The sequence below is a fragment of the Acomys minous genome (assembly GCF_964271855.1).
Source record: "Acomys minous genome assembly, chromosome: 12".
Classification (NCBI taxonomy): domain Eukaryota; kingdom Metazoa; phylum Chordata; class Mammalia; order Rodentia; family Muridae; genus Acomys; species Acomys minous.
The window spans coordinates 30,164,587-30,192,408 of NC_140493.1; the positions used below are offsets into that span (position 1 = coordinate 30,164,587).

Below are 27,822 nucleotides of genomic sequence, written 5' to 3' on the forward strand. Positions count from 1 at the left end.
GAGATTTCTTTTCAGAACTATACCATGTCAGTAACTGACATATTAAAGAGGTGTGTTTTACACAATTGGGCCTGGCATTATAGAGGTATCTCTTCTTTGGCCTGTTGCCTCACTTTTCTCACAGTCCCCACATCTTCCTGCAGAATCTCCTTGCTCACTTATTGTAACCACCCACTTCATAGATGCTGCTTAAGACTTTCCTGATCACTATCCCATTCGTCTTACTCTCGTGTGCAGTTTGAAACCTTTCTAGAAATATATTTTCATTTTCTTTAACTACAACTCTTTTTCCATTTTCCAAGACAGGGTTTCTCTGTAGCCTTGGCTGTCCTGGACTCACTTTACAGATCAGGCTGGCCTCGAACTCACAGAGATACAAAAACCTACCTGCCTCTTCCTCCCAAAGTGCTGGAACTCAGGTATGTGTGACTGTGCCTGTATTCTACAACTCTTTTCTTAAAGAAAACATTTAGTGTTCGTGAATGAAAATAATAGTTTGACATTGTTTTCTATTTATGTCAACAAAAACATGAGCTCATGAACCAAATATGAGCAACTTTTGACGAACTTTGACATAAAATGGGGTTATCTCCTTAAATTCCTGGGTGGAATCCAGCATGGCAGTAATACCTACAATTCCATGCAAGGAAATCTTGAGAAAAGAGAAGTATGAATTCGAGCCTGATCAAGAACTTTTATTAAAGTATAGTCTCACCAAAGAAAAAAGAAAGAAAAGAAAAAGACAGAAGAAAAACAAAACACTTAAATATTCTATGGCGTATTTTTTTTTCTCTGACTCTAGCCAATCTCAGTAGGACCAAATAGAAGCTTAAAAGGGTTGTAATTTAAACTTCCTGCTGGATAAGAATGGAGAACACCGTTTCACATATTGATTGGCCATTTATATTTCTCTCACTGAGAAGCATCTATTCATTAGCTCCTTCAACTGAAAAGAAGAATGAAATTATGATATTGAAAGAAAATGGATAAAATCGGACATCATTTATTCTAAGCAAAGTTTACCTCTGACAAACAATGATTTTTTTTTCTTTCATATGTGGAGTGTGGAGTTTAATAGTGTGCATGTGCAATGAAATAGACAAGCTATGCATGTTATGAAACCACACAGCAGAATCTACCAGGGGGAAGAACTGAAAGCAGCAAGAGAAAAAGATTGGGAATAAGAATAAATTACAATAATTCATACGAAATACATTTCACTCTACATTACAGAATGCTACTAATAAAATAGTACCTACTTGAAATCCAAATGTATTGTTTTGAGATCCATGCCTTGGCACCCCAGGGTTTTCACAGGAGGTTCTAGTGGGTTCTAAAGTAAAGATTTTAAAAGACAACACTCCTTTATAAAGTCACAATAGTTAAAATCCGATGCATGAAACTTGTACGAGTCAAATAAATCCCATTGTGGAGATAGAAGTTGGGGACACCATCTCAACCTTAGCAATATAGCTATTGGCAATCATCTGCCTGAAGATCAAGAGGTGGTTTTGTCTAGAAGAGCAGCCTCTGGTATATCTGCATGCTCTACTGAAACCATACTTCATAGAATTTGGGGTGGGGGGCCAGTACAAATTGGTCACAATGGCCTACTTAAAAAGAGACATAAAATTGTATGAATAGACAAGGAGTGGTCAGTCCAGGAAAGGTTGAGGAGGTGAATATGATCAAAGTACACTGTTTGAATGACAGCGCCTTTTGCAATCCTATGTATTTAAACCATCAGTTCCCACTTTGTGGTAACAGAGGTGGCCCTGAAGGAGGAGGTGTGTCACACTGGGCATTTCCTTTGAGTGTTAAAGACTAAAAACCCTCCTTGTTCACTTTTTCTACTTCATGTTTGTGATTCAAGACCTGAACTTCTCTGCTTTAGATAGCATAGTTGCCATCTGTCGCTTTATCTCCTTCTGCCACAAAGATGTACCCTTATTCCTCTTTAACTGTAAATCCCGTAGACATTTTTTTTTCTATTAGTTGCCTTGGTCATTGTGTTTTTATTACAGTAATAGGATAATAATTAATATACGAATACCAAACTCTCAAGAAATGAATAAATTAGAAAACAGATATAGTTCTCTAATGCAAATCAATCTTAAATAATCTCGGACTGAGGAAATGTGCCCTTAGTAATAATAATGAACGTAATACTAATAGCTCTGCCTAATGATCAGAACCTTGCTAACCTTGAAGCAAGAGCCTTGCAGTGAAACTAGAGAGACAGGTCAGAGGCTAAGAGCACATGTTAAATTACAGGAGACCTGATTCAGTTTTTCCTATAAATATTCAGCCTCTCACAGAAGCCTGTAACTGCAGCTCCTGAAATATTTGACAACTGTGACCTCTGCTAGCTCTGTGCTCTGTATTCACATGCGCATACCCACGCACAGACACCCACACGTACACACAATTAAAAATAAATCTTTAAAAGAAAAAAATTTCCAGTTGACTTCATTTACATGCATTATGTGGGTTTTGAACTTTGACAATTTTTGTCAGAAAAAAAAAAAAGAACTTGATATCAAACCAACTCTGTAAATGAGAAGTTAACGAAAAGTACTGGCTATTCAAGAAATCGGGGTGTGTGAATGGTTTGCTCGAGGTAAAAGATAGGATAATATTCTCCTGAAGGAGTAAAAAGTATTCATGGAAACAGAACAGATAATTTAGACTGTATTGATACTTGTAGGTCATGGTAAGGCTGGTCATTTGTGAGTTGACTGTTTGCATGGAGTCTAATAAGGGAATTTAAGTGTGGAATTTAGGATTAGGATCACTGATGTATATGCACGACCACTCAAAACTCTATATTTTCGGAGACATTTTCATTTCATTTGAATATTCTCTATTAGTTAAAAAATTTGTAAAATAATATTGCTTAATAATGCTACTATTTCGAAAAGCTTTCCTTTTTCATTTAGCTTACGTTTGGCAAGATCATCTCAGTGTTTGTTCTGGATGTTTAAAATGGTAAAAATAATAATAATAATAATGACGTATTCCACTTATATTCATTCTTGGTAGTTTATAAAATATTCTATACTTTTTCAATTTTGGCCACTTACAGCTTTTACACGGCAAGGCAAACGTTAAATCTCACTCCTACCTATTGCGCAATTACAGGGCTTTGTTAGGTATTACCTATGCAGTGAGGGGAGGAGCCGCTCCAAGTGCCATCAGTTTGGCATAATCTCGTGCTTGATCCCACCAGTATGAAAGGAGAATTGCAGCTGAATGAAACCTCGGACTGATATATAAAGCTTTTTCCTTCTCGTTTTCCTTGGGAAGGTATGCCAGGATCACCGCAAAACTTTGCTAGAAGGAAAAAATGGAAACACCACAAAAATATTAGATGTAGTAGCATAGATAATTTATAAAATCTCAAAAATTAACTGGAAGATTACATGAACCTGATAGTGATGTTAACCTATCCCTGTGAAAAATTTCAATTTCTTTCCAGTTTACATATAAAGTATCATATTTAAAGCATATAATATTTAGATAATTAGTCTAATTGTTCTGTCTAGCATGGTAGCTACTAAATGCCAGATGCTTTGTATCTTTGTTGATTTAAATTGTTCATAATAAAACAATAAATCTCTAGTTCCATGTTGCAAAGCTGTAATCTACTCTTGAGAAAACATATGGCTCTAAAATATTACTGTTAATAATAGTCAGCTGTCTTCTACTCATGTGTAGTAATATAAATGTATATGCCAAAAATAAATAAATAAATAAAATTTAAAAATAATCAGCTGGAATAATGAGGCACAGTAAAGCCTGCAATATTGTTTACATATGCTTGCACCTACACACACTCACATATACATATGTGCACATGCATACATATATATACCTATACACATATGAATTCATACAAACCACACATACATACATACACACACAAACACATTTACTTATATACACACAAACATAAGCACATGTATATGGTATCTATTGTGCTCAGAGCATTGAAATATATTTTCCAATATAGCTTTTTAATTTTTAAAAGACTTTTATTTTTTCTCTTTGACTCTTTCATCTTCCCCATGTATTTAACAGGACTTTTAATTTGATGTATTCTTGATGTTTAAATATTTTTATTTGTTATTCCACTTCATATATTAATCCAGTTTATATAATCATTTTTTCACTTGGGGAGGGGAATATTTTTCAATTGTTTTCTTTTATCCACATTCCTTTTAATACCTTTACTTGAATTTATTTTTCAAAATTTTAATATATGTATTAAGTATATCCCAAGTACTGTGACTTCTACCTTCTTTAATCTCTCTCCTACCCTAATGAATGACTTTTTCATCTTTTTCCTGCTTTCATGTTTATGTTTGTTGATGTATTGGTTTGTTGGTTTTGAGGCCTACTGATTGTAGCCAGAACTTACTGTATGACAATAGATTTGGAACTATTCTTCAATCCCTAATAGTTTCCTTGGAAGGTATAAAACTGTTGATACAATTGCACTCCCGCTGGAATCTGCCAATAGTCAATATTTCAAAAGTGTGCTAAAGAGGCCCTTCCTGTGCCTTAATTGAGTAATGATATAGCCACTCTCGTATATGCCTAAACACACAAATATTTTTAAGCATTTATTTTTTTATTATTAATTTATTCATATTACATCTCGATTGTTAGCCCTTCCCCTGTTTCCTCCCATTCTTCCCTCCCTCCCACTTTCCCCCTTCTCCCCTCCCCTATGTCTGTGATTGAGGAAGACCTCCTCCCCCTATATACACTCTTAGGATATCGAGTCTCTTCTTGGTAACTTGCTATCCTTCCTCTGAGTGCCGCCAGGCCTTCCCATCCAGGGGACATGGTCAGAAAAGGGGCACCAGAGTTCATGTGAGTGTCAGATCTCACTCTCCTCTCAACGGTGGAGAATATCATGTTCGTCGGCTACGTCTTGGTAGTGGTTCGAACTTTACTGCCTATATTCTCCTTGGCTGGTGCCTTAGTTTGAGGAGGACCCCAGGACCCATCTCTGCCTGTCATAAAGTTCTTCTAGTAGGTTTCCAGGACCCTGTGGGTCCTACTATTTCCCCATTCTTCCATGCTACTCCCGCCTAAATTCTCAATAGGATGTCCTCTCCTCTGACCCACTTTCCTGGTAAGTAAAGTTTTTCATGGTACATATCCCTTGGACTAGTGTTTTGATATAAGTGAGTATATACCGTTTGTCTCTTTTTGCTTCTGGGTGAACTCACTCATTATGATAATTTCTAGATCAATCCATTTGTCCACAAATTTTGGGAATTCCTTGTTTTTCATAGCAATCCATTTGTCCACAAATTTCGGGAATTCCTTGTTTTTAATAGCTGAGTAGTATTCCATAGTGTAAATGTACCACAGTTTCTTAGTCCATTCTTCTACTGAGGGACACTTAGGCTGTTTCCATGTTCTGGCTATTATGTATAAAGCAGCTATGAACATGGTTGAGCATATGTCCCTATTGTGTGGTAGGGCATTTTCTGGGTATATTCCCAGGAGTGGGATAGCTGGGTCTTGAGGAAGCTCTAATCCCATTTTTCTGAGAAAGCGCCAGATAGCTTTCCAAAGTGGTTGTACTAGTTTGCATTCCCACCAGCAATGAAGGAGTGTTCCTCTCCACATCCTCGCCAACATGTGGTGTCATTTGAGTTTTTGATCTTAGCCATTCTGATGGGTGTAAGATGAAATCTCAGTGTCGTTTTGATTTGCATTTCTCTGATGACTAACGAGGATGAGCATTTCTTTAAGTGTTTCTCGGCCATTTGATATTCTTCTGTTGAGAATTCTCTGTTAAGTTCCAAATCCCATTTCGCAATTGGGTTGTTTGGTTTTGTGGTGTTTAATTTCTTGAGTTCTTTATATATTTTGGATATTAAACTTTTGTCAGATGTAGGGTTGGTGAAGATCTTTTCCCAGTCTGTAGGCTGTCGCTTTGTTCTACTGACAGTGTCTTCTGCCTTACAGAAGCTTCTCAGCCTCATGAGGTCCCATTTATTAATTGTTGACATTAAGGCCTGGGCTGTTGGTGTACTGTTCAGGAAGTTGTTTCCTGTGCCTATGTGTCCCAGGCTCTTCCCCACTTTTTCCTGAATTAATGTCTCTGGTTTTAAGTTGAAGTCTTGTGCATGGTGACAAATAAGGGTCTAATTGCATTTTTCTACATGTAGACATCCAGTTAGACCAGCACCATTTGTTGAAGATGCTATCATTATTCCATTGAATAGATTTGGCTTCTTTGTTAAAAATCAAGTGAGCAAATGTGTGTGGATTCATCTCTGGGTCTTTGATTCAATTCCATTGATCCACCAGCCTATTGCTTTGCCAGTACTATGCTGTTTTAATTACTGTTGCTCTGTAGTACAGCTTGAGATCAGGTATAGAGATTCCTCCAGAGGATCTTTTATCGTATAGGATTGTTTTTGCTATTCTGGGTTTTTTTGTTTCTCTATATGAATTTGAGAATTGATCTTTCAATATCTTCAAAATACTTTGTAGGTATTTTGATAGGGATTGTGTGGAATCTATAAATTACTTTTGGTAAGATGGCCATTTTTACTATGTTGATTCTCCCGATCCACGAACAAGGTAAATCCCTCCATCTTCTGATGTCATCTTCAATCTCTTTCTTCAGAGGTTTTAAGTTTTTTTTCGAATAAGTCCTTCACTTGCTTGGTTAGAGTTACTCTTAGATATTTTATATTGTTTGTGGCTATCGTGAAGGGAGTAGTTTTCCTAATTTCTTCCTCTGCCTGTTTGTCATTTGTATACAGGAAAGCTACTGACTTTTTGAGTTTATTTTTTATCCTGCCAATTTGCTGAAGGTGTTTATCAGCTGTAGGAGTTCTTTGGTGGAATTTTGGGGGTCACTTATTTTTTTTTACTTTTTATCTCCTTTATTAATTTGTTCTTGTTACATCTCAATGGTTATCCCATCCCTTGTATCCTCACATTCTTCCCTCCCTCCCATTTTCCCCTTATTCCCCTCCCCTATGACTGTTCCTGAGGGGGATTACCTCCCCCTGTATATGTTCATAGAGTATCAAGTCTCTTCTTGGTAACCTGCTGTCCTTCCTCTGAGTGCCACCAGGTCTCCCCCTCCAGGGGACATGGTCAAAGGTGAGGCACTTATATATACTATCATATCATCTGCAAATAAGGATAATTTGACTTCTTCCTTTCCCATTTGGATCCCCTTGATCACCTTTTGATGTCTTATTGCTCTGGCTAGAACTTCAAGAACTATATTGAAGAGATATGGGGAAAGTGGGCAGCCTTGTCTGGTTCCCGATTTTAGAGGGATTTCCTTGAGTATCTCTCCATTTAATTTAATGTTGGCTGTTGGTTTGCTGTATATATAGCCTTTATTGTGTTTAGATAAGTGCCTTGTATTCCCGATCTCTCCAGAATTTTAAACATAAATGGGTGTTGGATTTGGTCAAATGCTTTTTCTGCATCTAAAGAGATGATCATGTGGTTTTTCTCTTTCAGTTTGTTTATATGGTGGATTACATTGATGGATTTCCTTATGTTAAACCATCCCTGCATTCACCTGGTCATGGTGAATGATGTCTTTGATATGCTGTTGTATTCGCTTTGTGAGTATTTTGTTGAGTATTTTTGCATCAATGTTCATAAGAGAAATTGATCTGAAATTCTCTTTTTTGTTGGGTCTTTGTGAGGTTTAGGCATCAATGTGACTGTGGCTTCATAGAAGGAATTTGGTAATGTTCCATCCATTTCTATCTTTCAGAATATCTTGAATAGTATCGGTATTAGCTCTTCTTTGAAGGACTGGTAGAATTCTGCGCTGAAGCCATCTGGCCCTGGGCTCTTTTTGGTGGGAGACTATCAATGGTTGCTTCAATTTCTATAGGCGAAATAGGGCTATTTAATTTGTTTATCTGGTCTTGCTTCAATTTTGGTAAATGGAATCGGTCGAGAAATTTGTCCATTTCCCTTAAATTTTCAAATTTTGTGGCATAAATGACTTTGAAGTATGTTCTTACGATTCTTTGTATTTCTTCGGTGTCTGTTGTTATTGTCTCCCTTTTCATTTCTGATTTTGTTAATTTGGATAGTATTTTTCTGTCTTTTAACTAACGGTTTATCTATCTTGTTAATTTTCTCAAAGAACCAGCTCTTGGTTTTGTTGATTCTTTGGATTGTTCTCTTTGTTTCTAATTTATTGATTTCAGCCCTGAGTTTAATTATTTCTAGGTGTCTACACCTCTTGGGTGTTTCTGCTTCTTTTTTTTTTCTAGAGCTTCCAGATGTGTTGTTAAGTTGTTTATGTGGGATGATTCTATTTTCTTTTTAAAGGCACTTAGTGCTATGAATTTTCCTCTTAGCACTGCTTTCAATGTGTCCCACAAATTTGGGTATGTTGTTCCATCATTTTCATTGAATTTCAGGAGGTCTTTTATTTCTTCCCTTATTTCTTCTGTGACCCATGTGTCATTAAGTAGAAAGTTGTTTAGTTTCCACGTGTTAGTATGCTTTTTGTTATTTCTGTTGTTGTTGAAGTCCAGCCTTAGACCATGGGGTGATCTAATAAGATACAAGGTATTATGTCAATCTTCATGTATCTGTTGAGGTTTGCTTCGTGACCAACTATGTGATCAATTTTAGAGAATGTTCCATGGGGTGCTGAAAAAAAGGTATATTCCTTTGCATTTGGGTGGAATGTTCTGTAGCTATCTGTTAGATCCATTTGATTCATGACATTGGTTAATGAGGTTATTTTTCAGCTAAGTTTTTTAATCAAGGACCTATCCTTGAGTGAAAGTGGGGTGTTGAAGTCTCTCACTATTAATGTGTGGGTATTGATGAGTGGGGCAAGCTTTGTTAATAACTCTTTTACAAATGTGGGAGCCCTTGTATTCGGAGCATAGATGTTCAAAATCATGATGTCTTCTTGGTGCTTTACCTTTGACGAGTACGAAGTGTCCATCCTCATCTCTTTTGATTAATTTTGGTTGAAAGTCTATTTTATTAGATATTAGAATGGCTACTCCAGCTTGTTTCTTGTGACCATTTGCTTGGAATATTTTTCCCCAACCTTTTACTCTGAGGCAATGTCTGTCCTTGTGGTTGAGATGTGTTTCTTGAATGTAGAAGAATGTTGAGTTGTGTTTATGCATTCACTCCGTTAGTCTGTGTCTTTTTATTGGATAATTGAAGACCATTGACATTGAGAGATATTAATGACCAGTGATTGGTAAATCCCTTCATTTTTGGTATTTGTAACAGTCAAGATTTTGAACACACAAATATTTTAATGGCATCATCCTTAATATTGATAAAATACTTAAGAAAAAAGTAAACAGTTTCTTTTATTAGTTGGAGTTCTCTAGATGAACAGAATATATACATATATATGTATATGCATATGGAATATACATGTTTGAAATATGTATGTATATGGAATATTTATTAGAATTGCTTACAAGCTCTGGTCTAGCTCATCAAACAATGGGCTCTTTAACAAAGGAAGGTGCAAAAAGCCAGTGTTTTCTCAGTCTAAAGAACTGGGTGGTTCAGCTGGTCTTCAGGATATCACAATCATGAAGAAGCAGGCTCTAATTTCAGTAATGTAATAAACTTGACAGTGAGAGTGAGAGAAAGCAGCAAAGAGAAAGCTTCTTCCTTGGTCCTTATATAAGCTGCCACTAGAAGGTATGGCCCAGAATAAACATATCCTCACACCTCAAAATGTCTGCAATAAAAGTGAATGTTCCCCCTTCGAATGATTACATGAAAAAAAAAGTCCCTTACATATGTATCCAGCCACTTAGGTTTTAGTTAATTACAGATGTAGCCAAGTTGACTACCAAGAACTGTTATCACAATATTCAATGAACCAAATATGCAATCTTCCGAGTCCCTTCAGTGTTGCTTGTATGTATAGGATTTTAGGCCTGACCACTTAGTTTCCTATGTTTTGTTGCTTATGCCAAACTCTCTTCTCCAGAAAGCCAAATTTTCCACCTCTAAAGTTCTATAAACGGGTAATTACTTATTCTTCTGAGTGTAATTTCCCCAATTGATTAGTTATACCAAAGGTCTATATCAGTCACGCAATCATAAAAATTACTTTTCCTGTGCTTCCAATATGAGTCAGGCCATTTTTTACATTGTCTTGCCTTGCTGCCCGTTATGATTCACCTTGCCTTTGGTGATTCAGTGCTGCCACATGGCTGCTGCTACTTCAGGGACAAACTAAACACATCGCACTTAATTCATCCAACTGGACAGGGCACCTCTGACCCTAATGTCTGGCACAAGAAATGGGGTGACAAGAAAGCTGTTGAAGTGCCCTGGTGCCCTTCTCAGCAATTCTCAGGATGAGTGAAGGGAATGCCTGCTGGGCCTTCACTCTCTCCAGCATCAGGCTTAACAGTGTGGCCATTCTAGCATTGAAGTTTCCCTGACCCTAAAAAAAAATCCCTTCATCAACACTAAACTAAGGAATATCGAGCGTCTTCAAGTCCTTTTCGGTAGGACATATTTTGACAAATGATTCAGCCGACAACTTAAAGTCTGACAACTTTTCTCACTGAGCAAGCTTTGATATTAAACCTAGAATCCCCACCCAGTGGGACCCTTTCAGTGAACTCGGAATGATCTACTTTTCTGTTCCTTCCACCATTACCTACCACCTATAAAATTCATTCTCATCAGTATTCCACAGCATTCCACCTGAATGAATTAGCAAACTAATTAAGCTACTTAGTTAGTATAGCATACATCCTCATGGACCACACTTTCTATCCACTCTAGGAGGCTGCTTAGATTTTGTTCTGGGTATAAGTTAAAGGTAACTATTGTTGTTGTACCATGAGTTTATTTATTATACATCCATCCTTATAATAAGGGATTAGGTTGGATATTCCTGCAACTTGAGCTCTGTGGCTGCTGCATAGAAGATAATCTTTCAAGGCATACTTAGAGACTCTTAGACTGTTTATTCACATCTGGAGATGATCAGTTTTGTCACTGAGTTTGTTTCCTTCACCATATGCTGAGACATTAGAAGTGGGTTAGTATTATCGTGAGCCACATTCCTTTCCTTTGTCAATTTATCTAGAGATGCTAGGAGCAATCAACCAGCACCATCATTTTCCTTAGTTTCTAACAAATTGTCAAAGATTTATGTAGGATCATTAAATCCACATTTGGTGAATTAAACCATCAAATGCATTCGATTTCTTAAATTTGTAAAATAGCTCATACCATGGGGATTTCAGTACTCTTCAAGCTTCTATGAGAGGTTTTAGCAACTGGAAGGCTGAACTCTTGGTATAGGCAAATTGGGAAGCCTATTCAAGATACTCTAAAAGGTTATCCTTATATTTCTGATACTACAGAACCACTTCTGTTACCAAAATCTCTATTAGTCAGCATTCTTTGGAGGAACATAAATTTTAGTATGAGTCTCTAAGAGGCACTTGCTTGGGTTAGGAGACTCCCAGATATAAATTTTTCATTCATATCAAAATGGAGAAATTTGTTTCTATAAAACTTTATAGCTGTGTCTGTCTAGGAGTGGCTTCAAACTGTGAGATCATATTGGTGTTTGTCCAAGATAATCCTTATTGTCAAAAGAGACTCAGGGGCTAATGTACCTTCCATCAACACTGGGGAAGTCTAGAAATATTACCTAGAAATGGCTCCTTTGAGTGCTATGTAAGACCATGCCTACCAGAACAGGACAATAAATATAATTAGATTCTTAATCTGGTTGATTAGTAATGATTCTCTACTTTGAAGGAATATTTTTTAAAAGAATGATTTTTACTGAAAGAAGGCACTTTGGTTCCAGCCTTTTGTTCTGAACTGTATGGAATATAATGACTAGAGTAAATGAAGAATAGCCACATTAATGAAAATGACTTTTTAAATTGAAATCTTAATTGTGTATTTGTAGGAAGCTTAACCTCTGTGAGTATGGCCTAGCAAATCTGAAAGGTTGAAGCAGCAAATATTACTTTAAAACGTTACCGTTATTATAAGAAGTTTTGCCACTTACGTAAGCACTGCGGGACCTCACCGCTCCAGGTACCATTGCCCACACAGGTCAGAACGGCGGGAAAGGACAGCTCATATCCTGCAGAACAGATGTAGCTGATACTAAAGCCCCAGTCAAAATTTGTTCCTTCCAGCCTTCCATTAGAGATCTGGGGAGGAGCTGAGCAGGTAACAGCTGCAATTACATTAAAAGTAATTAGACACAGCTGTTGAAGTGCCCTCAGTGTGAAATAAATAAATAATTATCATTAAGAGCTGCATATGTGCTACTTAACCTTTTGGAGGACAATACCGTGTGGCATGCCTTATTCTTCTGTTAGTTTTCTTGCAAGATCCCTAAAATGAAACCCTGGAGGAGAATGCTTTCTCTTGGCAGCATAATGGCTACCAGTTCTTCTCACAAAATAACAAGCTTCCCAAGACTAAATAGGGAGAGAAAGGGGGTGACTTTCTTTCTATCGCGCTGCAACTGGTGACAGTTTTCCTTCTTATATAAAATTATTTCCCAAGGACCTTGAGAAAGGCTGATGAGCTGGGTGCCTTGGCTAGGTTTAGACTCAGCATGGAAACTGGGTGTTTAAAAGCAGGTTCATAGCATTTTCCAATACAGAAAAAACATGTTTTTGATTACAGCATTCAGTGTACAGTCTGCATGAAAGCATGCAGAGTCATGTTTTAAAGCCCAGTATATTTGTAAATATATAATTAATTTTTAAAATTTAGGTTTGCTTTGCTTGTGTTATCCTTAGAAAGAGTCATGTTGGAAAAGTGTCAGATATGAGAGCAAAAGGATATAACAAACCCGTAAGTGTGACTCTTAGAAGATTCTGTTATGATGACTACCCATAGGTGGAGACAAATTTTTGAATTTGCTGGTATTTTGATTTTCATTATACATATAAATGAATGTACAGAACAACTTATGAAATGTATACACCTATGTGTGGATCAGTACGGGGAATTTCACATATATTGATATTAATATGCAGGCTACAAGATGAAACTATCTCTAATTTTACTCAGAAAATGTAAGCCATTACAAAAACAGAAACACATTGGAATAATTATATTTGTAAAAAAAAATAAGTTACGTACATATCAAGTGACCAACTCTTAGCCGCACAGAGGGATGTATGGATAAACACCATCAATTACCAAAATAAAGATGTCATAGAACATCATTATCTGAAATAAAAGTTTCCTTTAACTTAATATTAAAATAGTGTTATTCACACTAGCCTTTATAAATTAAGAATTTGTTTTACTGTCTCTAAAAGGATGGGTCTAAGTGACTGAGCATATCAAAGTTACAACTTGTTCAAGTTAGATTCCTTTACAAATATGTGCCTACTAGAATAAGTGTCATTGGTGAACACGTACTGGACAGTGTTTGTGCTTTGTTCTTGTGCTGCACTGCAGATCAGCATCACTAGCTACAATCCGAAATAAGATTGAAGAAGCTACTATTTTGAAATATCTCACATTACACTATATTTTAAAATAAACCACTCCACATTTTGGTTTCAGGAAGATAAAACAGAATAAGTATATACTTAAATACACGTTGAATTTGCTTATAAACAAGAAAATGTGTAATGGTTATTACTTGGCAATGCTGACAGAACTATTTTCATACCTCTGCATGTTGGCATGATTCCACTCCATGTGCCATTAGTTGTACATGTCCTGATCGTGGAACCATTTAATTCCATAGTGTAGCCTGGCTGGCACATGTAAGAAACATTTTGCCCAACGACGAAATCGTCCCCGTATCTCAGTCCATTGGCTGGTATACCCGGGTCTCCACAACTGATGACTAAAGATACCAAATTAGAGAGTAGTATGGTTACCAGGGCTCCTATTTAACACTGAGTACTAAGCACAAGACATGCTTATCTTATGTGTAGGAAAAAAGAGTTTTCATGCTTATGTTTAGCCCTAAAACATGACCGAATTTAAAGAGCACATTGGCAGGTCTTGATTATAATCATAAAGAGTCTTTGTACATGTTGTCCATGGTGTTTCAAAACTGCCATTTACACCTTGAATAATCTTAGTTAAAATGCCATTCTTTTACCCTGACCTGGTGCAGTGAGCACTTTAACTTGCATTACGCAATCATGGAGAAACTGTATTAAGAAACTGGAACACAGGACAGGCAAGGTGGCCCAGCAAGTAAAGGTTCTTGTCAACAAGCCCAACAACCTGAAGCCAAACCCTAGAACCCACGTGTTGGAAGAAGAGAGCTGATTCTCCAAAGTTGCTCTCTCAAGTTACATGAATGATATAACATATGTGCATCCCCACATACATGGATACATTAAATAAATACATAAATACCTTAAGGTAAAAGATTTGTTAAACTAAAATAAGATATTAAAGACAAATGATATCTGTGTTATTCTTTGTGGCCATATTTCTCATATTAAACATCTCATTATCACCTCCGCTGAATGGATACTCTTAAGACATTGAAGTCCCTCTTGTTGAATGAGTGTGCTAGGGGTATTATGAATTGGCCACGCAAACCCACACATTTTATTTATTTTTATTGTAAGTAGATTCTTTTCTCATACGATTTATCCTGACCACAGATTCTGCTTCCTCCATTCTTACTAGCTTCCCAGAACTTCCCCCTCCCACAGATCCACTCTCTATCCACTTCCTTTTCAGAAATCAGCAGACTTGAGACAATAGCAAAACAGGAAAAAAACAAAATACAGTCAGACAAGGCTAAAGCCCTTGTTTGGAGGCTGGACAAAGCAACACAATAGGAGTGAAAGAGTCCCTAGAGCAGTCAAAAGAAAGATACCTGCTCTTAGGAGTCCCATGAAAACATCAAGCTAACAGCCATAATATATATGCGGAAGACTCTATGGTGTTGAAGCACAGGAGAGAAACGTTGATTTGCTGTGCCGTGAACTTTAACTATTGTGTTATTTCTGACTTTCCACATTTGAACTCGCATCCACAATGAAAACCGACAATACTGTGGTGAGGACCTCTATTAGCCAATGACACAGCTGCCCATTCTTATACTGATCTCACAGCAGGAACATAAATAGGGAACCCAGGCAGAGAAGGGGGCACAGGCTGTAAGGATTTGGTAGGCTAGAACACTACAGAGGTCAGAGATCAAAGACAGTGTCCTTAAACTCATGCCCATTGTCCCAATGGGCTTCTGTTACAGAAGAAAAATGAGTAGATCAGGAACTGGGATTGCCATCAATGAGGGTTAAACTCTAAGTATGGAATCCTTACTCAACACAGGCTTAGTATCCATTGCAATAAGATCTAGTCCGTGCTGTCTGCATATATAATGAATCATTTAAACTGTTACTAAGAAAAGTCTTTGAGACACACTTGCGTCAGTTGAGAAACAAACATAACACAAAACAGAATTCTGGAGAAAATAAAACCCAGAGTAATAATTTTGATGTTGTTAAAAGCCAATTGTTTTTAAGTATGATTTGCGAAATGAGTTAGTTAAGAAACTTGAGGCAATTAGAGAAAGTAAGACATAAGTTATGCTTATGAACATATGCAGATAAAATAACACTTAATATGGTTGACCCTGATGAATTACCAAATCGTCCAAATAGCTTCTGTAAGCTATATATTGCTAGAAATGCCAATATCCCTGTCTTCTGAATTCTTTTCAAGTTAACTTTTCCTAATATTTGAAGATTCCATGTCACTTACATAGATTGAACTGAGAAATGAAACACCATAACACTATGATTAAATTATTACTAGTTTTCTATTAAGATTAATTAATGTCAATATTTTATATGATTCTATTCTTTTGGAGCCTAAGGGTCTTTAGTATAAATGTTTCAATTAAAGTTGAGGAATAATATGTAGGGCATGTCATATATAATCCTTTGGCTTGTAAATTAGTTGGTAGACTTCAACTAGTCAAATTCAACCTAAACTCTATCTTAAAATTCGTAGCATGAAATTTTTTCTTCCAGTTATTATCAATAAGAAAAATCTTAACAAGATAAAACAGATTTGTATAGGAAATAAATAATCCTGCACATTACCAAAACTATTTCTTTTTCTGGCTTCCAAATTTACCACCATATAAAATTGACTATAGACTTTACATGTATTTTATTGCACTTCTTTGGTTAATTCCTGGTTTCACCCCAGATTCTTAATGAGAAAGAGGACATTAGCTGTACATCCACAAAGTCTTGTTGTCTGGACAGGACCTTTTACACATTGAATTTGAACCATGGCAAGAAGGAATATCCATGGAGTAGGTAAGAGTGCTCATAAGCTGAGGTTCATGCACCACAGGAGGAGAGCGAGGGTTTGTGTTTCACTCAGGCACTGAGAAGGAGCTGTGATCACTTCACTGGCTGCATGAATGAACATATGACAACAAAAGCTTCAGAAGAGGTTGTTTCCTGACTTCCTAATGAAGCAAAGGCCAGTAGAAGAGTCAGTTTCCAATAGCAACAGTCTTTGTAAATAGCACTTGCTTTGCCAGTCAATTCATTCACGACCAATTTGTTTGCAGCTATCAGAGGAGGCTTTGGTTTTTGTAGACAAAATCTTGAACAGTAACTCTTTAGGGCTTTATTCTAAAGTTGGAGACGTTAATATGCCATAGTGGATGTTATGGGTTTTCTACAGAAAATCTTCAAAAGCAACCCAAATCCCTAAATACATGCATATACTAATTGATAACAAGACTGAAATTTCTGTTCTTGTATTATCAGAGAATAGTATAGTGCATGCATCACCATAAGAGATTAAATATTTGTGTATAGAATAAACAATTTCATGAGTTTACAGAGTAATTGAATTTCTAGTTTAGAAATAAACCCACCTAAATTACATTGTTCTAAATTATTCAATCTATTTTATGGAATTATGCTCAGTCTTTTTACTCAGTTGGTACAATTTATCATAAATTTTACAAATGGGATCTCTATATAATAAGTAAAAGATAACTGTGGTAGTTAGGCAAATTTTTGTCACTATCTTAGATCTATTTTCAGTTTTACTTCTTTTGTGAACATATGAATGTATATTTTTAAAATAAAATAACATCACATGCTCCATAAATTTTTTTGTATTTTTTTGTTTTTAATATATTTTATTTATTTATTCTATTACATCTCAATGGTTATCCATCCCTTGTATCCTCCCAATCCTCCTTCCCTCCCTTTTTCCCCTTACTCCCTTCCCCTATGACTGTGACTGAGGGGGACCTCCTCCCCCTGTATATACTCATAGGATATCAAGTCTCTTCTTGGTAGCCTGCTATCCTTCCTCTGAGTGCCACCAGGCCTCCCCATCAAGGGGACATGATCAAAAATGGGGCACCAGAGTTAGTGTGAACGTCAGTCCAAACTCTCCACTCAACTGTTGAGAATGTCATGTCCATTGACTAGATCTGGGTAGGGGTTTGAAGTTTATTGCACGCATTATCCTTGGCTGGTGCAATAGTTTGAGCAGGACCCCTGGGCCTAGATCCGCCTGTCATAATATTCTTCTTGTAAGTTTCTAGGACCCTCTGGATTCTTCTATTTCTCCAATGAAATTTATCTTAATGGAATATGTAATGAACATTGTACATTTTTCACTTATAGGCCCAATTAATTGATTTTAATATTTTATATACCCTTTTCAGACATATAGTTAAATTATTTATGGTGTTAATCTTTGTTCACTGTTCTAGAGCAGCAAGATGTATGTTTTTTGAGAGACCAAATACTGAAAATGTTGTTTTTATTTTCTCAAATGAGGGCATGAGATAAGGGCCATACCCAAGCTTTAGGAATATGTGACTTGGGCTGAGCCATGATTGTACCTAGTTTTGTTCTATCTATGCCTAGACCTAGGCCTGGAAGCTTCTAGCCTCCATACAACCTAATCTTCTGCAAGCCCTGAGGCCAGAAGACTTCAGCTTCTGATCTCAGTCTGCTAACTTAGACTGAGAATGCTTTCAGGCTCCAAGACTTACTCTTTCTAGTTCTGAACTCTCACTGGATGGTTTAATTCAGCTGTTCGGGATCAAAACTCTTCTCCAAGCTGACTGATTCTCACTGACTTCTCTCAACTTCTTACTGAATTGCTCTGCTTAGAAAAAAAACTGCCTCTGAATTCCAGGAACTGGACTGCACTGACTGCAGGAACTGAATGGGACTGAATGCAACTGCAAAACTCAACTGAATTGAATTGAACTGCCTCCTCCCCAACTCAGCTCCCAAACTCTACTGTACCATCCCCAAGAACTCATGTACCATATCTCTCTCTCTCTCTCTCTCTCTCTCTCTCTCTCTCTCTCTCTCTCTCTCTCTCTCTCTCCTCTCTCTGCTCTTAAATAGCCTCTCCTTCCTGTTTGTTCTCATGAGAGGCGGTTGTATCCCATCCCTCACTCATTTTGCCAAATCCCTTTCTGATTGGTCATTTTGCCCCTCAATTAGACACCACTGTTTTTGGATTAAAGGTGTACACTATTTCCTGCCAGAGGGAATGAAGATGTGTCATGTATATATTCCAACCAGAGGGATTAAGGTGTGTATTCTAGCCAAAGGGATTAAAGGTATATACTAAGGCTTTGCCAACAAAAGAATATATACTACTGTGTCAACAAAATAATGTTAAAGCAACTATCTAGGAATGTAAACTTAAGTTGTCTCTCAATTTGAATGTAAATTTTCTTTTCAAATCTCAAAGATAGAGGATATCTGAACCTCAACATTGGCACTATTATTTTTGCCCAGATAATTCCTGACTGTGGTAATGATTTTTGTGCATTGTGGATACTCTGCAAGATAACTAGTTACTACCCACTTTCTCCCAATGTAAGCCCCACTTTGAGCGTGACAAACAAAAATATCTAACACTGATATCTGTCTCCTAGAAAGTGAAATAGGTCAAGGTCTAGAACAACAGTACTGAGACATGGCACCCTCTCCTTCAAAGGAAGCAGATCATATCTTAGCATTCATTCTGTTTTCTGATTATTCCTCACCTAGTCCTCTCTTGGGAGATTATCCCTGTGTTTAGAATTACCTGCAATAAGAAGAAAAAAAAAGTCTCTGAAAGGTTTCATTCTGGATTTGGGACCAAGATTTAGTAATGACTATTTCTATGGTGGTTGTTGGGAATGAAAAGCCTTAGAATCCTTATCACTCAAATTGATTTACTTAATGTACTGGCTCTGTCTCAAATGAGTAAGATCTGCCAAATGCATGTACTGGGCATTGGTCATTTTGGAAGTAGAAATTCTAGTTTGTAAAAGAGCAAAAAGAGAGTGAGAGAGCAAGGAAGAAATAAAGGATGGGGGGGGGGACCCTCCAGGTCAATCAGTGAGAAATTTTGTTTTGTTGTGGTTGCTCTGAACACTAAATCCTTTTTCACAAAATCCCATGTGTACAAAATATACTATGGGCTCCAGGTACTGGGTATACACATATCTGGTGTATATGGAAAGGGAGAGGCACATTAATAACCTAGTTTATTTTTTTTATTCACTAAATCCTGGTGGTAGCATCCTCCTCATGTCCTAGTCTCATCCTTTCTCTTCTCTTCTCTTCTCTCTCTCTCTCTCTCTCTCTCTCTCTCTCTCTCTCTCTCTCTCTCTCTCTCTCTCTCTCTCTCTCTCTCTCTCTCTCTCTCTCTCTCTCTCTCTCTCTCTCTCTCTCTCCCTCCCTCTCTGAAACTCCTCCTCTATTCCTCAGAAGAGGAGCTTCCTTGCCTACTCACCCCAGCTCTTCAAGTTGCATCAGGACACAGAGCATGTTCTCTTCCCTAGAGGCTTGGCAAGGCAATCCTGCCAGAGAGGAAGTAATAAAAAACCTGGCAAGAAAGTCTGTGTCAGAGAGAGCCCCTGCTCCCCTCAATAGAAGACCCAAATGTACCATGAGTTACTAATCAGCTATATCTTTGTATGATGCCTATGTCTAATCCATGCAAGGCCTTGGTTGCTACCTAAGTATCAGAAAGCTCCACTGGGCCCTGGCCAGTTGGCTTTCTTGGTGTTCTTGTGACACTCCTGTCACTTCCAGGTCCTTTTCTCCACCACCCCCCACCCATAAGTTTACACTAGATTCCCTATGCTTCCCCCAATGTTTGGCTGTAAATATTAGCATATATTTCTAGCCACTGCTGGCTGGAACCCCTCAAGGGACAACTCTACTAGACTCCTGTTTGCAAGCATAGCAAAGTATCATTAATAGTGTCAGGGTTTGGTTCTCTCCCACGTTGTATTTTTTGGGTTGGGCCAGGCATTGGTTAAACATTCCCTCAATCTCTGCTCTATCTGCTCTATCTTTATGCCTGCAGGGTAATTTTTGAGTCAAAGTTTTGTTGTGGGTTGGTGTTTCCCTCTCTCTACTAGGATACTTGTCTAGTTAGAGGGGATCCTCTTCATTCTCTATGGATTCTGCTACCAGGAGTCTTTGCTAGAGTCCCTTTCATATTGCTTGGGAACCTACCCTGACTTAGATCTCCAGCTTGTTCGAGGCATTCACGTGTCCACAGTTTCTCTTTTATCTACAGGACTTTTGTATTACTGGTCCCAATCTCCCCAGGTCTGATCTCCACCCTAATATAGGTTTCCTTCTCCTAACATTTTTTCTATTCAACTACCACCTCTGTCTATAATATTTCCATTTCTGAACGAGATGTAAGCATCCTTCCCTGGATCTTCTTTATTAGTTATCTTCTTTGGATCTGTTCATTGTAGTATATGGCAAAATCCACTTATAAGTGAGTTACATACCACATGTGTCTTTCTGGGTCAGCATTACTTCACTCGAGGTGATCATTTCTAGTTCTATCCACCTGCCTGCAAATTTCAACAGTTCTTTGTTTTTAATACCTGAAAAGTTCCATTATGTAAATTATACCACAGTTTCTGTATCCATTCTTCAGTTGAGGAACATCTAAGTTGTTTCCAGATTCTGTCTATTACAAATAAAGCTGCTATGAATATAGTTGAGCAAACAGCTTTGCTGTATGGTGGAGCATCTTTTGGGTACATGCCCAGGAGTGGTATAGATGGGTCTTGAGGTAGAACTATTCTCAATTTTCTGAGTAAATGCCAAATTGATTTCTAAAGTTGTTGTTCATGTATGCATTCCCACCACCAATGGAGGAGTGTTGCCCTTTTTCCACATCTTTGCCAGCATGTGCTGCCATGTGACTTTTTGATCTTAGGCCCTCTGATGGATGTAAGATGGAAAATCAGAGCCATTTGATTTGCATTTCTCTAACGACTAAGGACATTGAGCATTTCTTTAAGTAATTCTTGGCCATTTGAGATTCCTCTGTTGAGAATTCTGTTTAGCTCTGTGTCCCATTTTTAATTGGCTTATTTTGATTATTGATGTTTAATATTTTGAGTTCTTTATATATTTTGGATATTAGTCTTTTCTCAGATATAAGATTTTTGAAGATCTTTTCTCAATCTGTAGACTCATTACATTCTATTGACAGTGTCCTTGGCCTTACAGAAGCTTTTAAATTTCAAGAAGTCCCAATTAATTGTTTATCTTAGAGCCTGAGATGTTGGTGTTCTGTTCAGGAAGTTGTCTCCTGCTCCAATGTGTTCAAGGTTCTTTCCCACTTTCTTTTCTAATAGATTTACTGTATCTGGAGATATTTGGCCTGCTTGGACTTGAGTTTTGTGTAAGGTGATAAATATGTATCTGTTTCTCTATTTTCTACATGTAGACATCCAATAAGACCAGCATCATTTGATGAAGATGCTGTCTCTTTTCCATTGTATACTTTTAGCACCTTTGTCAAATATCAAGTGTGTATAGATGTGTGGGTTTATTTCTGGATACTCTTATCTAATTCCATTGATCAGTCTATTTCTATGTTAGTACCAGCTGGTTTTATTAATATTTCTCTGTTGTAGAGTTTGAAGCCAGGGATGGAGATACCTCTAGAATTTTTTTATTTTATTGGATTGTTTTTGCTATTCTGTTTTTTTTTTCATATGAAGTTGAGAATGGCTCTTTCAAGGTCTGTAAAGAATTGCGTTGGTGTTTTAATGAGAAGTGCATTGAGTTTGTAGATTGTTTTTAGTAAGGTGGCCATTTTTATTATGTTAATCCTACCAGTCAATGAGCATGAGACATCTTTCCATTATCTGGTATCTTCAATTTATTTCTTTAGAGACATGAAGTTCTTGTTATATAGGGTTTTTTATTTCCTTGGCTAAAGATATGCCACAATACTTTATATCATTTGTGGCTATTGTGAATGGTGTTTTTTCACTAATTTCTTTCTCAGCTTGTAATTTTTAAACAGGAGGGCTACTGACATTTTTAATTAGTCTTGTATCCAGCCATTTTGTGGAAGGTGGTTATTAGCATATATTCTGTGAATAGTGATACTTTGATTTCTTCCTTACCAATAATGATCTACTTGCTCTCTTTTCATTGTCTTATTGTTCTAGGTAAAACTTCAAGTACTATATTGAAGAGATATAACAAGAGTGGGCAGCACTGTCTTGTCCCTGATTTTAGTAGAAATGCTTTGAGTTTCTCTCCATTTATTTTGATGTTGTCTGTTCAGTTGCTGTATATAGCCGCTATTAGGGTATGTTTGGACCTTGTGTCCCTGATATCTCCAAGACTTTTATAATGAAATGCTGTTGTATTTTGTCAAAGTTTTTTTTTCTTCATCTAATGAAATTATCATGGGACTTTTTTCTTTCAACTTGTTTATACGGTAAATTACCTTGATGTATTTTAGTATATCTGTCGAATGTTCCCTGCATTCCTTGGATGAAACCTACTTAATCATGGTCAATGATTTATTTGATGTGTTCTTGGGTATGGTTAGCGAGTAATTGTGTGGTGTCAGTATCATGATGACTGTGGCTTCACAGAATGAGTTTTGCAATGTCCCTTCTGTTCCTATTTTGTAGAAGTTTGAGGAGTATTAGTATTGAGTCATTTTTGAAAGTTTGGTAGAAATTTTCTCAAAAACCATTTGTCCTGGGGCGTTTTTTTTGGGGGGGGCAATTTTGTTGCACTCTTGAATGAGTATTTCTTCTGCTGTTAAAAGTACTTAACTCTTACACTTAATAAACACCTTCAGCAAAGTGTCTGGATATAAAATGAATTTTTAAAAAAACAGTAGCCTTCCTTTACACAAAAGACAAATAGACTGTGAAAGAAATTAGGGAAACAACACTCTTTACAATAGCCAAAAAACATAAAGTATCTTGGTGTAACTATAATCAAGCACGTGAAAGATCTGTATAAAAATAACTTCAAGTCTCTGAAGAAAGAAACTGAAGATATTAGAAGATGGAAAGATCTTCAAAGCTCATGGATTGGTAGGATTAACATATAAAGGTGATCATCTTGCCAAAAGCAATCTATAGATTAAATGATATTCCCATCAAAATCCCAACAAAATTTTTATAGACTTTGAAAGAATTCTCAACTTCATTTGAAAAATGGGAATAGCTAAGACAATCCTAAACAATAAAAGGTCTTCCAGAGGTAACTTCATCCCTGATCTCATGCTGTACGAATGAGCAGCAGTAATAAAAACAGCATGGTACTGGCATAGAAACAGACAGGTGGATCGACAGAATCAAATCTAAGACACAGAAATAAACCCAAACACCTATGGACATTGATTTTTTTTTCAAAGAAGCTAAAATCATACAATGGATGAAACACAAGAGATAGCATCTTCAATAAATTGGGCTGGTCTAACTGGTTGTCTTCATGTAGAAAAATTCAAAGGGACCCTTACTTATCAATCTGCACAAAACTAAAGTCTAAGTTTATTAAAGATCTCAAAATAAAACCAGACACATTAAATCTGTTAGAAGAAAAAGTGGGGAAGAGCCTTGAGCTCATTGGAACAAGAGACAACTTCCTGAACAGAACACCAATAGCTCAGGCTCTAAGAACAAAACTAATAAATACTACCTCATGGAATTGAAAGGCTTCTGTAGGGCAAAGGACATTGTCAACAGAACAAAATGACAGCCTACAGATTGGGAAAAGATCTTCACCAACCCTACATCTGACTGGGGACTAATATCCAAAATATATTTTAAAAACTCAAGAAATTAAACATCACCAATCGAAATAATCCAATTTAAAAGTGTGGTACAGGACTATAAAGAGAATTTGCAACAGAGAAAAATACATTGGCCAAGAAGCATTTAAAGAAATGCTCAAGTCTCTACTCATCATGGAAATGCAAATCAAAATGCCTCTGAGATTCCATCTTACGTCTATCAGAACGGCTAAGATCAAAAACTCAAGCAACAACATACACCTGTAAGGATGTGGAGAAAGGGGAACAACTCCTCATAGGCTGGTAGGAGTGAAATTTGTACAACCACTTTGGAAATCATTCTGGGGCTTTCTCAGAAAATTGGGAATAGTGCTACGTCAAGACGCATCTATATCAGTCCTCGGCATGTACCCAAAAGATGCTCCACCATACAACAACGACATTTGATCAACTCTGTTCATAGCAGCCTTAATCATAATAGCCAGAATCTGGAAACAAGCTAGATGTCCCTCAACCAAAGAATGGACAAAGAAACTGTGGTACATTTATACAGTGGAATACTACTCAGGTATTAAAAACAAGGAAATCTTGAAATTTGCAGTCAAATGGATGGAACTCAGCGAGGTAGTCCAGACTCAGAAAGACATGTATGGTATGTCCTCATTTATAAACAGATTTTAGCCACACCATACAGCCAGCTACCACATTACAATACACAGACCTAAAGAATGCCTAATTCTCACTCAGAAGAACTAATGATATTGGACCCAGAAGCAGTTGAAAGGAAGGAACAGCAAGGGAGCTTACCATAGGTGTCCTCTGAAAGTCACCACCCAGCAGATGCTCAGACCCATAGCCAAACTTAGGGTAGAGTGCAGGAAGTTTTGTGGAAAAGTTGGGGATAGAAGGACATGGAGGAGTTAGGAGGTCCACAAAGAGAACAATGGATCCAACAATCTGGGCATAGGAGGAGAGTGAGTGCTGTAGGGACTGACCCACCAACCAAGAACCATACATTGTGAGGACCTAGGACCGATTCTCATAAGCAGTAAATAGGAAGCACTGTGTCCTTGTGGGTCCCAGAATATGAAGAGTAGAGACTACTTCTGTCATGGACTCTAGTTCCCACACATTGATTACGTCCCCCTGGTAGGGATGGCTCCCCAGGTCACTGAGGAAAAGGCATTGCAGATACGGCTTGATAGGCTGAAGTGAGACAATAGGGGAGGAGGGCTCCCCTTTCTGAATAACTAAGGGAGGGAGGGAGAGAGTTAGATGGAGGGAGGGTCGAGTTAAGAGGTGAAGAGGAACAGGGCTACAATCAGGATATAAAGTGAACAAATTAAAAACAAAAATAAAGACTATACTCCAGGTTTTTTTTTAAAGTATTTCAATTATGATAATGCAAATACTTCCTTTCCCCTCTCCTGCATCTCCTTGTTCTCTTTCAATTTCATGGTCAATTTTTCATTTTTCACATATGTATGTATATATGTAACTACATCTATATTTCTAAACATGACTTGCTCAGTCTGTATCATTTGCTCTTTTCTATGTTTTCAGTGCTGCCTGTTAGGCACTAAATAATCAATTGGTGTTCTCTTCCATAGGGAATACTATATCTACCACTGTTTTTATTCCTTAGCTGCCTGTAGTGCCTCAGATATTGTCTCTTAATATAAACACATAGAAAAGCAGTCCATCAAACTTAAAATCAGAGTGCTATTTTTAGCTACTTCTTGTGGCATCAAATATCTTTTTCTCCCAGGCTGTTTTGTTTATGGGTGTACCTTCATGCTTAAAATTCTTCTGTTCATGTTTTATGCTGTTTGACTGTGTAAACTTGACTCCAGGATATAATCTTTAATGCACAACGAGAAAACTAGTGGTTTGTGGGAAGCTCTCACTGAGAACTTGCATAATAAGGACCTGCCTGTATTTTCAGAAGAACACTGTGGAGGGAAGAGCTTTTGCTCAAGAGCTCTTATTATTATATCAAGCTGTAGGTTATTTGCCATTGCAATGAAGACAGAGAGTAAAGATAGTAAAGAAAACCAGGCAGAAAACACAAAGTTCAGGGTCAGAAGGGAACATTAGGATGCTGGTTTGCAAGTGCAATACACAATACTAACTTTAGCTCCTACACTTACTGATTTGCTATTGCAAATAAAGTCTTGTCCTACCCACCCCAAAATTACTAGTGTTCCCAAGGTGAAATTGAAGTAATAATAGTACATTTTTCACAAGTGTGATAATTAAATAGGTGAGTTCTGTTAATCACTTAGAACAATTTCTAAGTAGTAAATACTCAATGATAGACATTAGAATAGGAAAAGATGAAGGTTTTTTCATTGTATGTCTCTGTGTATGTACTTGCATGCATACATATGAGCTTGTAAATGCACTACCCTTTGAATGTTTGCTTTCACCAAAAAAAATTATGTGGAAATTTACCCAACTCCAATAAAATAATATTAATAGATGGAGATTTCAGGAGGGGAGATGTGAGGGCCTTGTTCTCATAGATGGAATTAAAACCATGTATTTGGGTTTGTGCTGGTTAGAATGTGTTTTGTTTCGTTTGTTTGTTCCTGCCTTCTTCTACTGAATGGGGGAAAAAACCTATTTTGGAAGCATAGAGGAGCTGTCACTAGACATAGAATCAGATGACTACTTGACCCAAGACTCCTCAGCCTCCACAACTAATGAGCTTTATGAATTACACTATTTCAGGTATTTTTATAACACCATAGAAATGGTCTTCCTAGCAAACTGACCACTGTTTTTAACATGATAACTCCACTTGCATGCAAGAGATTGAAAAGATAAGGCCTGTTAATTGGCAACATTCATTCTTAAGAGGAGGGACACGGTAAGAGTCATTGAACCCATCAACTGATATATAGGCCACTCCTTCTTTATCTCACAGCCTTTTTTATACTAATCTACTTTTATTATATACATCTATATGGTCTAGGGAGGCATTGAAAACATGTAGAATCAATAATATGTAGGCATGTAGTCTAGAGGAGGTTAAATAAATGGAGATTACATCTATGGAGTTATGGGAAACCATCATCTATGCTGGGTTAAGACTTTCCAATGCAATTGCTTTGAGCTCCTTATAAGGAAGTGCTAGACACTGTGCACATCACACAAAGTGAAATAATCCCTATAATATATTGTTGCGCAAATACATAATTAAACTAAGGTATTTTATTTTCATAAAATTTCTTTCAGGTATGATTTCGACATTCAATTAAATATTTTTTACATTCAATTTACATACATTACAATTAAACATTCAATAAAATGTTTCTATATGGACTTTAACATGTTTGACATTAATACTTAAGCCATTGATTATAATCATCATTAAAATAACATGTATATAAATGGCAAATAAAGTGAATCAAATGTATTAAATCATATTTGACTTGAATTTAATCATTTTAATGTATATAAGTAATAATAAAATAAAATTATTTTTTCATACATGATTAAAAAATAATGTATAGAACTGAGTTCATCCAATAGTCAGGAAGTTAGTGCATGCTTCCATTTCTCAGTTTTTTAACCCATGCCATACAAGTCTAGGAAAATGTCTAAAGTTAGAGTACTCTACTTAAGGTTCACTATCCATTAATAAGAAGAAATATAAAGCATGGATTGTAATTTAATTGCATATCTACTTAAAAATACTATCAGTTCCTTAGTTATTTCCCTATAGATTTTTTGAGTGCTTAATCT

The 27,822-nt window shown here is 36.8% G+C and overlaps 1 protein-coding gene across 5 annotated transcripts in view; it reads right to left on the reverse strand.

Moving 5' to 3' along the window:
* CSMD3 (CUB and Sushi multiple domains 3) overlaps positions 1 to 27,822 on the reverse strand; it is a 1,109,294-nt gene that overhangs the window by 26,364 nt on the left and 1,055,108 nt on the right. For all 5 annotated transcript variants that reach the window (XM_084749143.1, XM_084749142.1, XM_084749141.1 and 2 more), the window contains 4 exons: positions 13,688 to 13,867; positions 12,053 to 12,226; positions 3,160 to 3,333; positions 1,256 to 1,333 (listed from right to left, as the gene is read on the reverse strand). In XM_084749143.1, coding sequence (XP_084605269.1) covers positions 1,256 to 1,333; positions 3,160 to 3,333; positions 12,053 to 12,226; positions 13,688 to 13,867 — 606 coding nt within the window. The remainder of the gene's footprint in view (positions 1 to 1,255; positions 1,334 to 3,159; positions 3,334 to 12,052; positions 12,227 to 13,687; positions 13,868 to 27,822) is intronic.